General features: G+C 48.7%; 3 protein-coding genes across 3 annotated transcripts; 2 read left to right on the plus strand and 1 right to left on the minus strand.

Moving 5' to 3' along the window:
• Positions 1 to 1,370: 1,370 nt before the first annotated feature.
• On the plus strand, positions 1,371 to 4,928 carry HOO65_020207 (uncharacterized protein; the record flags this gene model as incomplete). The annotated part of the gene is made up of 4 exons (XM_071006345.1): positions 1,371 to 2,483; positions 2,595 to 2,623; positions 2,674 to 3,475; positions 3,537 to 4,928. 4 exons carry the CDS (start codon positions 1,371 to 1,373, stop codon positions 4,926 to 4,928), a joined length of 3,336 nt encoding a protein of 1,111 aa, XP_070860845.1.
• A 1,943-nt stretch (positions 4,929 to 6,871) lies between these two features.
• On the plus strand, positions 6,872 to 8,751 carry HOO65_020208 (Protein FLOWERING LOCUS D; the record flags this gene model as incomplete). The annotated part of the gene is made up of 4 exons (XM_071006617.1): positions 6,872 to 7,012; positions 7,084 to 7,672; positions 7,797 to 8,095; positions 8,155 to 8,751. The coding sequence occupies 4 exons, from the start codon at positions 6,872 to 6,874 to the stop codon at positions 8,749 to 8,751; spliced, it is 1,626 nt and encodes a 541-aa protein (XP_070860846.1).
• Positions 8,752 to 9,526: 775 nt separating this feature from the next.
• HOO65_020209 (PLC-like phosphodiesterase) lies at positions 9,527 to 11,611 on the minus strand (the record flags this gene model as incomplete). Its single annotated transcript, XM_071006561.1, has 2 exons — positions 9,527 to 11,163; positions 11,209 to 11,611. 2 exons carry the CDS (start codon positions 11,609 to 11,611, stop codon positions 9,527 to 9,529), a joined length of 2,040 nt encoding a protein of 679 aa, XP_070860847.1.
• Positions 11,612 to 12,647: the final 1,036 nt, after the last annotated feature.

Below are 12,647 nucleotides of genomic sequence, written 5' to 3' on the forward strand. Positions count from 1 at the left end.
CAGTCTCAATGCTTAGAGTAGAATTTCCATGGGCTTCTGCTTGTCCGTTCATGTTTGGACGGAATCCCCAAGCTCAGCTTAGCTTTCAGCACAGTTATTGGCTGATTTTTGAGTTCAGCCCCACTGAAAATTTAGCACCTTCTTTTTCTTAGGGGCTTTTGGAAACTGGCAATTGGCTACGCTGGCTAGCAACCAATAGGTCACTAGCCCCTCTCACCCCAAGGTTGGGATTTGGCGGGCACAGCCTTGTGCTTGGTAGCCTTTCTAATCGCTTTCCAGCAGTCTTCTTCTACCTTAATGGTTTTGTTCTGCCTCCCCTCTTCTCGGTTTGATGTGCTGTTTGTGCCTTGCGCGCCTTTCATTCAATCTTTTACGCGACGTCTCCTCACCTGTTCTTTTCCTCTTCCTTTTTTTCCCCTTGATCTCGCCCAACCGGAACTGGCCAGATATCAAACGGGGGCTTTTTTTTTTTTGGTTTGTCATGCTTGTCTGCGTTTGCAGCTGCCATTCAACAGCATCGTGACTTTTTTCTCTTCTTTTTTTTTTTTCTTTTTCCCCTTTTATGTTTCTCCTCTCTTGGTATGTCTCCCTCCCCTTCCTTTATCTCCTCTTCCTCTCCTTTCGTCTGTTTCCTTCGTTTTGATTTGGTTTTTTCCCACCGGCTGCACTGAAACATACGTTAAAAGTAACCCACAAACTGACAGACGATGGACAGACACCATAGAGTTAGTCTTCTAGCAAAGGCCTGCCGATAACGCCCCCTGTTGCCTCGTCACCCAGTCACCCACGACCCCGGAAAAAAAAAGCCAGCAGAACCAGAGCAAAGCCTAGAGTAAAGAAGAAGACGAAGTTTGACCATACCCACTCAAACCAACATTTCCCTCCCTCCTAAAACAAACACCGACAACGAATTGCCATCTTGCACTAGCCTCGTCTGTCTACTGCTAAAACTCCAAACACTCCTTAAAGAGCTTGGCTGTTTTGCCCTTTCTTTTCCTCCCACATTCTTGTTGTCCTCTTTCTTTTCCTCTCCTCTCTTTCCCTCCCCCCCCGCCGTTTCTCTTCTTGGCCGTCCGCCACCCTTTCAGCCGTTGCCGCTGCTGTCATTACTGAACGCCACTGAACTTGACTGGTTTGACACTGCTGCCCTCTCGTTGTCCTAGTTGGGTTGGGGCTTTGATTTCTATCGTCCCTCCTCACACAACAAACATACACCCCTCTCTCCCCAATCCCCTCTCCCCAGAGCAACGCTGCGGTCCTCGCACAGGTTCAACCCCGAAACGCCCACTTTTAAGCTCGACGGTTCCTTGGCTTGTGTCTGCGACGATAGTGCGCAGACACAACCAATGCATCGCCCCCAAGCCGGCAGGATGAATCATCGTCATCTGCCGGCTGGGCAAGCCGTCCCGGGAGCCTCAGCCGGAGTTGCAGTCGATATGGTCCAGCCGGGCTCTGGAGTGTCTGCTTCTTCTTCCGCTTCCGCTTCCGTGTCTGCGTCCGCATCCGCGTCTGCTTCTACTGCCCCCATCGTCGTGAGTAGCAATAGCCCCAATGTTGGCAATTCTAATCATGGTAGTAATGCCCATGGAACTACCAATGCTGGCACCGGCCCTCGCCGCCGTGGCCCCAACAATCACAACCATGGAAACTACTACCATCACAATCAACAACACATGTACCACCACCAGCATCAGCATCAAAATCACCACCATCATCAAAATCAAAATCAGCATCAGCATCAGCATCACCAACACCAACACCAGCAACCCATGGCTGGCCCCTACGGCCCCTATACCATGTACAATCAGCAAAGCCAGTACTATCAACATATCCCGCAGTACCAAAACCCGATGATGCATCATGGTAGCTATATGCCTTACCACCCGCACCAACCTTACTCTCGACCTCAGCCCATCCAGTCGTTTGCTCCTATGGCCCCCATGGCCAGCATTGCGGCGTCTCCCGCTTACCCCCGCCCAACTCCTTCTCCTAGTCTTGCAACACCTTATCAGCCCCCGCCGATGCCACAGACTTTGCAACAACCACAGACTCCCTCCTCCGTCCATGCCTCTAGTCACCATGGCTTAACCCCCCCTCTTTCCTCCACCCGAGACTTTACCCCCGGCGTGCCTTTCTTTACCGACAATCCGCCGACCCATCCTGCGCCCATTGTATCGTCTGATGCACCAGCAGTTGTGGTTTCTTCTCAGCCCTACTCCTCCTATCCCTCCGCTCCACCTTCGGTCTCATCCGCTGTCAACTCTACTGTCCCATCTGTCGTTGCCTCTGCCTCCCCATTTCCTCCTTCGACAACCGTCACTACCTCCGCTCCTTCTTCGGCCCCCGCCCCCGCCCCCGCCCCCGTGTCTGTTCCTGTTGTTGCTTCTTCTAATTCCCCTACCGCTACATCTGCAAAAGCCTCGGTGACATCTCAAATTGTCGATTCTAGTGTGGAATCTCTCCAACCCAAGTTTCACATCCCGGTAAGGATCACTCTGATCTTAAAACCCTCCCCCAAAACACCAAACTAGTTGATGGAAGCTTGGCTTTGTACCTGCTGCTACGCACACACATATTATATTGTTTACTAACAGACCTACCTGTCTTTGTTTCCTCCGTATAGGTCCCTTGGCTTTCATGTTCCGAGTCAGAATGGCCTCTAAAAGCTCCCAGATCGAGAAGACGGCGCCGTGCTCCTCTGCAGGACGGCGCCGAGCTTCTGAGACAGCATGTTGTCGAGCCTTCCTATAAAAGTGTTATGCCTAGAGTTACTGAGAAGCAGGCTTTACCTTCAGCCACAACCGAGCACGCACCCCCTATGCCTGCTACCCCCTCCGTGAAAACCGAGTCGGTCATCAACAGTCCTCCCATTACTTCGTCTGACTCCACTGCGCCTGTACAAATACACCACACCAAGGCTGCTGCTATAAAGGCTGCAAAACCGGTTGTACCAGTTGTACCAGTTGTTCCCAAAACTTTGCCTAGAGACGTGACAAAGGATGAAAAACTTGGTGATCTGACGAACGCCTCATCGGGTGAAAAGTCAGGATCACAGAATTCCGCATCCTTGGAAGCCACCAATGGCCAAATCAGCAACAACACACAGTCAACTGTGCAAGAGAATGCTGCTGTCTCTAAGGCTGAGGCTACCACTTCTACAGCTGAAGCATCGGCTCCTGCCTCTGCCCTTGCCCCTGCTCCGGCAAAACCTGTAAACTGGGCTAGTCTTCTCAAAAAAAGCTTTCCTAAGGGTCCCACGAATTCAGCTGAGCCTGCGCCAGTTACCACCGGTACTCGTACGGCTGCTGTCATCGGTGTCCCTGTTAGTAACGGCGTCTCCACGACCTTTTCCAAGGAAAAGACCAATTCCCTAGCCGATGCCCTTAAATCATTCACCGTAGACGGTACGAACCGCATCGCTTTCCTCGAACCTCGTGGCCTTGTTAACGGAGGTAACATGTGCTACATGAACTCGGTATGTTTTTCTTTTTAGCTTAAGCTTTACTTGAAACTATCCTTTTTAACACATATTCTAGATTCTTCAAGTCTTGCTACACTGCATTCCCTTTTATGATTTCCTGGACCAGGTTAGCAAGAAGGCTACTCATAGTTTCAACAAAAGTGAAACTCCCTTGATCGATGCCATGATAATGTTTATTCAAGAGTTCCGTGTGACCGCTTCGGCCCCTACTGCGGAAAAGCTGTACGAAACCTTGCGCAGCAAGGAGCGTCAGTTTGGAGAGCCCTTCTCACCTACTTTCCTTTACGACGAGATGAAAAGCTCCAAGCGATTTGCCAATATGGAGCAGGGCCACCAACAAGATGCTGAGGAGTTTTTAGGTCTCCTGCTACAAGTTCTGGATGATGAATGCACCAAGGTTCTGGCTACTAGCAATGAGCCTTTAAGTGCTAGCAATGGCGATGTATCATCAAATGACGCGAATTCTGTTACTGCTGTCAACTCTAGCGATGATTGGATGGAGGTAGGCCCCCGCCAAAAGGCCGCCGTTTCACGCGTGACGGGCCAAAGTTCTTCCTCTCCAATTTCGCGTATTTTTGGTGGTTATGTGCGCAGTGAGCTGCTTAAACCAGGTCTCAAGCCTTCTTTGACGACGCAGTTTTACCAATCACTGCAGCTTGACATTGATGTTCCACACATTGTGAACATTCTAGATGCTCTTAAGCACATGGCTAGAAAAGAAGTCGTTATTGTCGACAGTGCCCCATCTTCGTCTAAGAACGAAAAGATTCGTGCTACAACTCAGACTCTTATATGCGACCTCCCGCCTATCCTGGTTCTTCATCTCAAGCGGTTCCAGTTTGATGCGGAAGGCGGTACGGTAAAGCTATGGAAGAACGTCGGCTACCCATTGGAACTTGAGATACCTAGAGAGTCCCTAGCACGACAGATGCTAGCGCGCCTTGCCAGCGAGGGCCAGCCTTTGCCCAAGTACCGCCTCAGTGCTGTGGTATACCACCATGGAAAGAACGCCAGTGTCGGTCACTACACAGTAGATGTGCGGCGACAGGATGCCAGAGAGTGGATTCACATTGACGATACAAAGATTGAACCAATTCGCACAGAGGAGGTGGCATATGCCGGGTTGGAAGGCGAGGGTGGCCATGCAACCTCGTCATCGTCTAACCGTTTTGGCCTGATGGATGGCAGCGGTGGCACGGATGACGACCAGGGCTGGAAACAGGTTACATCACCTGCTAACGGCAACAAGCGTTATAGCAGCACAACTAATTCTGCTGCTGTTGCTGCTGCTGCGTCTGCATCTGCTACAACTGCTGCTTCCACTGCTGCCTCTGCTGCTGGTCCCAGCAATGGTAATAGCAAGATGATTGCCTTCAAGGGCAAGCAGTCACAGCAGATGCTGAATGATAGCAAGGTTGCTTATATTTTGTTTTACCAGCGGGTGTGAAGTCGGATTAGAACGGGTCTTTCGGGGGGGTTTTAGGGTGGTTATAGTGCATTATTGGAACACATGGATTCTTCTCTTTTTTCTTCGCTCTGCTTTTGGCATTTCCCTTTCGTCCCATCTCTTTAACTCTATCCCCCTTCCACTCTTCTCCTCGCTCCCATTCCCTCTCTGCACTATACACATTGTGCAATCCTATTACCCCCCCTGCTTCCTTTCCGTCTTTTCCTGATTGACCTCACGGTTAGTTTCCCTCCTCTCTCACTTGCTCATGCTGCTTTTTACCTTTGCCCGGAGAACATGAGATGTATATGTTTTCCCACACGGGAGGGTGTTGCGGATTTCTTATCTTTCTTTCTTCGTTTCTTTTCTCCCGGCATACGCAAAAAAGAGCCATTTTATTTTCTTTCTATCTTGTCTTCAATACTCATGATACCATCATTTCTTATGACGTCATATTCATACTTCTCTTTACATGACTTTAGGTACTCGTGGCTTCACATCACTATTTTCTTTTCTCCTTCTCCTACACTCTCTTTCATTTGCTCTTTATTCTCCCAATGTTTCTTGGTGGCCTTGCTTCGGGCTGGGAAGGCAGAGTGCTTCATCTACTTTTGTATATTAAGGACTGTTGGCGTATATGGTGACCTTTTACTTCTTAGTTTCTTTCTTATTGCTGCTTAATACGTGTTCTCCCGATATCATTCATGCCGTTACTATTAATAAGGGTTTCCTGAATTTTGCTTAGCGGTCATGTGATTGTTTAGCACATCGATAGTATTGGTGTAAGTAAGCCGTTGCTGGTATGGAATATTACTGGCCGTGTTATGCTGTAGGATGTCTCAGATAGTAGCCGTCATGCTACCTTGGTTCCTAGAGAGAGACTTAGCTGTCGTTGAAAGATAACAATCTCGCCTCCTTTCTTTGTACGACGTTTAGTGCTACTTGATGAATTCTCACCACAAATATTTCCTTTCACTTCTTATCCTAAGGTTACATTGTGGTTTTGAGGAAAAAAAGGAAGACTTTGCCTGGGGTACAATAGTTATTTTTCCGAGCGCCCCATAATTTGTTGCTCTCTCTGCATCTATAGCTGGTTGGTTTCCACTTTTGATTCCTTTGCTGATACTTTCTTTCCCTCACATTGATGACTAATGACTGCGGTATTCGGGGTGCGGCTTGGTCCACTTTTTGGAGGGGGGAGACAAGAGTCTTGGACAATGGGAGACGAAGCCTTCATAAATGAGACAAAGGGCAGTTGCCATGTTTAACTGTTTAATTTATTTGCTTAAATTGGTAAGTTCAGCTAACCAGGGGCAGGGAACAGCAAGCAAACTAACTGGACTCCTAGCTGGGTACAATTTTCAAAGCTGGGCGTGGGGTGGCAAGTCAAGCAATGCTCCACGACGGTTGTTGGTTTCTTATATTCATATACTGCGGCCGTGCCCTTAAATCAGCGGCTCTGAATTAGTACCTGCCTTTTCTGGAATTTTGGCTTCCAAATGGTCTCGTTATATGCCCACATGGCCTACTGGCGGCTTTATCAGCTGGCAGTTGTCTCTAAAGCTTTGTCCCACGCTTGTGACTTCCCTTTCGCATCTACAATATACATTACACTTGGCTGGGGGGAGGGGAGCGAAAAGTGTAGTTTCCTTTTTTTTTTTTTCTTTTCTCTTGATGTAAAATCTTTTCATGTACCCTGATATCTGGCGATCATAAGAAGTGGCTTCTTTGTTGTCTCCTTTCCCTCGCTTCTGGCTTTCCCTTTAGCGCTGTTCTTCTCCTTGCTTGTTTTTTTATACACTCTCGACCTCCCCCTAGACTAAAGATAACACTAATTCTGTTCTCTACCATCTGAATATTTGGTTTTATCTTTGTCCACTTACTCGCATATTCACTCAACCATTCATTCTCACTCTCATCTCAACTCAAATTTATCAACGAATATGGACGCTTACTCCGTGACCTACAATAATAGCATTGAGAAACGAGAACTATCTCGAATATACCAGGACTTGTTTGCATTCCAAGCCCGCTTCCCTGTCTCGCCACCCATATCGGATAAATCTTCACTTACAAGCACCATGGTACGTATGAGTCCGACTCTAGTATGTATTTGAGTAGTATCTCACCGCTGCTGGCTAACCTGCCCATGCAGTCTTCTCCACGAAGTTCTCAATTCTCTTCCCGCCACATCGGTATTATTGGCGCGGGCATTTCGGGTCTCCGCTGTGCTGATATCCTTCTTTCCCATGGCTTCCAAGTGACCATCCTTGAAGGGCGGAATCGAATTGGCGGCCGTGTCTGTCAAGAGACACTCAAGAATGGACATGATGTTGACATGGGCGCTAACTGGGTCCATGGCACGTTGGATAACCCAATTTTTGAGATAGCTAAGATGACCGGTACGGCTTGTAGTGGATGGGATGCCACACAGCTTGTATGTGACGAGAACGGTGAGCTCCTTTCGACTGCGGACCGCACCGAGCTAGCCGACATGATGTGGTCCATTATTCTAGATGCATTTGCACATTCGAACTTGAATTCAGCGACGATCAGCCCAAAAGAAAGCTTATATGACTGGTTTAAGCAGGAGATACCCAAGCGTATTCCTGAGTCAACCGATGGTTGGCAACGTAAACGACTGGTAGTCTTGCAGATGGCTGAGATGTGGGGGGCTTTCATTGGGTCTCCGGTATACTCACAGAGCCTCAAGTTCTTTTGGCTTGAAGAGTGCATTGAGGGTGGTATGCTATGAACAACTCCCTCTCGCAGTTTGGCGCAGTGCATATTCTGCTACTTGGCTTAACACCAGGTTATCCAATTACGTCTCCATCACTGTCCAAGCTGACCTATTTCCTATAAACGCAGAAAACCTTTTTTGTGAGGGCACTTACCGCGATATCCTGGCAGTTATTGCCCAAAATGCGCTTGAAAGGGCAGAAGTCAAGTACGAAGCCATTGTCGAAAAGATAAAGTATCGGGCGTTAGAAACAGATGACCAACAGGTGCTGGTACAAACGCGGAACGGCGAGACTTTTCTTTTTGATGATGTCGTCGTGACTACGCCACTGGGCTGGCTGAAGCAACATAAAGAAGCGTTTGAGCCGGAACTTCCGGCCCGTTTATCAGTAGCCATCGATTCAATTGGTTATGGCTGTTTAGAAAAGGTTGGAGACCTACCTAGTTTCACCCTGTCGTCTGCTAATCACCTATTTACATGGCATAGGTCTATATCGTCTTTGAAACAGCTTTTTGGCAAACCACTACTACATCTGCCGATAATGACATCCAGTTCCAAGGCTTCTGTCAATGGCTTTCCCCGAAATACTCACCCTCCACTAATCCCCACTACTGGGCGCAGGAAATGGTCGAGCTTGCCTCGCTCTCCAGCCCTAAGGACAGCCATAACACCTTACTCTTCTACACCTATGGTGACCAATCTCGAAACTTAACTTCAACGCTCCGAGCGCTATCCAGCAGCGAGGAAAAGCGCGCATATCTCATCTCCTTTTTTGGGCCTTACATCGCCCGCCTGCCCAACTATGATGCCACCAATCCGGCATGTGCTGTTGTCGACTGTCTTGCATCAGACTGGCTGGGTGATGAACTGGCCGGCTATGGGAGCTATGGTAACTTTCAGGTCGGCTTGACAGAGGGTGATAAAGACATTGAGGCAATGCGCCATGGAGTACCGGAGCGCGGCCTCTGGTTCGCGGGTGAGCATACAGCACCGTTTGTGGCGCTAGGGACTACGACGGGGGCGTATTGGAGTGGTGAGGCAGTGGGCAAACGTATTGTTGAGCGGTATGGAAGTATCATGTGAGAGAAGAGTTGGACGAAGCGAACAAGCCACAGACAGTTATTATTAAGCGACTTTATGATACTATATTAAGATGCGCAGTTTGTGTTTTGTGTGTGTGGTTTCAAGTACATACGGCGGTAATCTGCGTGGCCAATCGACTCTCCACCCTAGATAGGCTACAATAGGGGGTATAGACCATGCCCTCAAACTAGTTTATCTTTCCTGACTAGTTGTATTAGTAGAGTTACCTCCTTCCTATTAATCATGTCGTTCTTGTGCGGAATACTGCCGGAATCTACTAGACCTCCCGTATCCACTGGCCACTCTGGCCCCCATGGATATCTTTGACTTCTTGAGCTTGAGCCCCTTGGCTTTCATGAGCTTCCTGGTCTTCCTAAGCTTCATGCATTTCTTGGAACTCTTGGAGCTTCGCAGACTCTTGCGCTTATTAAATATCGTGCGCCTCTTGTACTTCTTGCACCTCCTGCATCTCTAGAACCCCCGAGACCTCTGGGATTTCTTGAGCATCTGGAATCTCCTGAGCCTCTTGAACTTGCTGGGAACTTTGGGCCTCCTAGACCTCTGGTCTATCTGGTACACCCGATACAAGTGGTAGTGGTACAGCCGAGGTGTCTGGTACAGCCGACTCATCTAGTACAGGCGAGATCTCCAGGACATTAGACTCACTCGATGCATCAAATGCAGTTGGCTTTTTTGACAAGCTTGACATCTCTGATTCCTCCAGAGCATCTAGCGCAACTGCACCTTCTTGGACTTCTTGAATACCTGAGACCTCCTAGGTTCCAGCATCTTGGGTTCCCGGAGCACCTTGGGTTCCTTGAACTTCCTGAGAGTCCTGAGTCTGTTGTATCTCTTGCATTTCTGGAGCTTCCTGGGTTTCTTGAATGTCTTGGGCTTCGTGCACCTGCTGGAACTCTTGCATCTCTAGGGCATTCTGACCTTCTTGAGATTCCTGGGGTTCCTGGGCATCTTGAGTTTGCTGCACATCTTGAATTTCTGGAACCTCCTGAACCCCTTGTGTCTCCGAGGCACCTCCCAAACTCAACGTTTCTAACACATCTGGCATTGTCTGCCAGCCCTGGCTGATTTGGTGACCGCCAACATAGCAGTTGCGTGATACGATGGCATAGTTGATGGCCATAGCCATCGCTGCCATGTGTGGAGTAGATGCTTCGAACTTTTGGTCACGGGATGCAAAAGCTCCCGCGGCTAGACCCCCATGGGGCATTCCGAGAGCATCAACGTACAGGACATTAGGGAAGGAATATGGAGAAAATTCGCTCATGCCAAAGCTAGACAAAGTAGAAAGTGCCTCGCCTGCATGGTTGACAATTTGCTTGTATCTCCAAGCACGGCGATAGGTCAAGGGCGGGGGCGTAATAAACCATGAAAGAACATGGAAAGTATCCTGAGTGCTTGGGTCGCTTTCGTGGCCAATGGCCCGATGCGTTTGCAGCTTGCGCACCTGATCAATGGCCATTTCAGTATGGCTACCCGTGTTAGACCATATATTGAAACGGGGGAGAGCGTTTTCATTGTAGATTCCGTAGAAGGATTCATTTGTCTGGGGGATCGGACTCCTCTTCAACGTTGCCACACAGCCTTTACCATCGCCAATAAACGCATCCATGGTTGTCTCCGAAAGGTTGCCAGCAATGCGGCAAGGCTGCTCAATATTTTGAAAATGGGATATGACGTAGTCCCACTGCGAGGAAGTTAGGCGGGAATACCCACGGCTGGTATCATAGGCAGAATCGGCATTGAGGTCTATTAAAATAAGCTCACCCGGGAACTCGGCCATGAAGAGATTGATTTGGGAGATTGCATCATTAAGAGAAATGCCATTGGCGCCGAAGCGATTTGAATAATGGCATAGCATGTAATTGCTGGAGTTTCCTACGCAAGGCCGGATGTCTAGCCAGCGAGAGCCTCTTACGAGTTGCTGGTAGATATCAAGGATCTGATTTTGGGCGTTGCTTGGGGTAACAAACGTAGTTCGGCTATTAATTGTGCTCATTCCAGCATTGTGGGAGCCAGGCATACAGACGTGCTTGAGTTTGCGATCTCCAATGATGTAACGGCTGGCTTGCATCCAAGCGACTGGTGGGTTCTGGCTAGTCCAATAGCCGTCAAGGTCGCTTCCGACAAGAGCCCACTGCATAGCACGGCCTCTTACACCGGGGCCTGGGAACTTGAGTTTTATTGTATCGCCATTGCTGACGTCCTGTGTTGGAAGATCTGTATGGACGACATCCATGACATGTAGGGACCCATAAGGCCGAGGTTGAGGGTCAATGTAGGCTCTAAATTTGAAAGTGCGGTCCTGGCTACCAACAAGCTCATAGACAACTTCTCCAGAGCCACGGTGGTTGTTGCGGCCGCCAAACTGGACAAGGACCTGGATAGCGCTGCCTGATGGAATATCCGTCCATTCTTTGTCCTAGTGAAGCATCTGACTAGATTCGGCTTTCAGGAGACGCATGGTGTAGGGAGTGCCGTTGATGACGGAGAAGTAGGCAGTGCCGCTAAATTTGCGCTCGCCAAAGATGACGCGTTTCTCTGGATTGCTCATGGGGGTAGCTGGCTCGTTGTAGCAACTTTGGATAGCCGCGGCCTGGGTGTACCAGAAGCAGGACTGGGTTAGGTTGGGGCCACGGCAGTCGGATGGCGAACTAAGGGAGTCGACAGTGGAGTGGTTCATGACAAGTGCGAGCATACGGGTGTCTTCCCAGGTAGCTCTAGTTAAGTTCATAGTAGTGTTGTAAACAGAATGGAAGACAGGGCGAACCTCCTCAAAGGCATGGACCCTGATAGGCGGGGCTGTCCACAAGGCCGTAGCCAACAAGAGAATCAAATTCATGACGAGGGGGTCAAAACTAGGCGAAAGAAGCCTGGGCTAGAAATAGCTAGGATAAAGTGAAATGATGGGTGTAAGTAAAGAAGAATAACATCAAGTTTGGGGTAAAGCTGACGGTTGAGATAAGAGAACGTGGTGAAGCAAAAAAAGAGAAGAGAAAAAGAGGACAAAGAAGAAAAGAAGGAAGGACAAAAAACGTGGCTCCAAATGCTTGCCATGTCAACAACAATGAGAGAGGAGGGTAGCTACTCGTTGCTCCAGGTGTATCGTAGGGTTAGGGACAGAAGATAGGGTTATAGATATGCGGTGACTTCGAATTGCCAGAGCCGTTGGGAAACTCGCCGGAAACAAGGCGTCATAATGTAAAGCATGGTTGATGGAAGCGGAGGGCTATTTGTGAAGCTTGTGCTATAGTAATATGCAATGCTTCGTAGTACATACAAGTAATAATAAGTAAAATGGCAACCAAGTAGTATTTTAGGATGGGCAAAGCCTTTCTTTTCTCTTTAGCTGGTGCTGCAGCCAAGGAGCAACGACCCTGGCTAGCTTCCTTGGAAATGACTAGGGTCCATGCTTATACCTAGTGATCATGTGTTGTACGCATGTGTAGACGGCGGCTGGCTTTTAGGACGGTAGTTGGCCGGAGTGTTTATGCTTTGTTTAGACCTGGTGCATTAAACTACTATGTTGTTGGAGATAGAAGGGAAGCAGAATATGTACAACAAGGTGTCGGTCTGCAAACGAGTCATTTGCAGAAGTTGCAACTTCAAGAAGCACAGATGCATGTCCGCATGCAAACATGTTGGATACCTGAAGGCAAGCTGCGCTAACAATAGTAGGGTAGTAGGGTTTGCTTCATGATAAGCCTGTGCCTGACTTGTCTATTTAGGGTTAGTGGGCGCTTCACAGTCGCTACAGTCGCTACGCTGTCGCTGTTTGCTGTTTCTTTGTTCCTCCGATTTGATTTATCTGTTTCTGGTTCTGGCTCATTTTTCTGTCTTCTTAGGAGCGCTTTGCTTGCTTCTGCCTGTTTCTTCTG

This window comes from Ceratocystis lukuohia, assembly GCF_044167205.1.
Source record: "Ceratocystis lukuohia strain C4212 chromosome Unknown Supercontig2_pilon, whole genome shotgun sequence".
Taxonomy (NCBI): Eukaryota; Fungi; Ascomycota; class Sordariomycetes; order Microascales; family Ceratocystidaceae; genus Ceratocystis; species Ceratocystis lukuohia.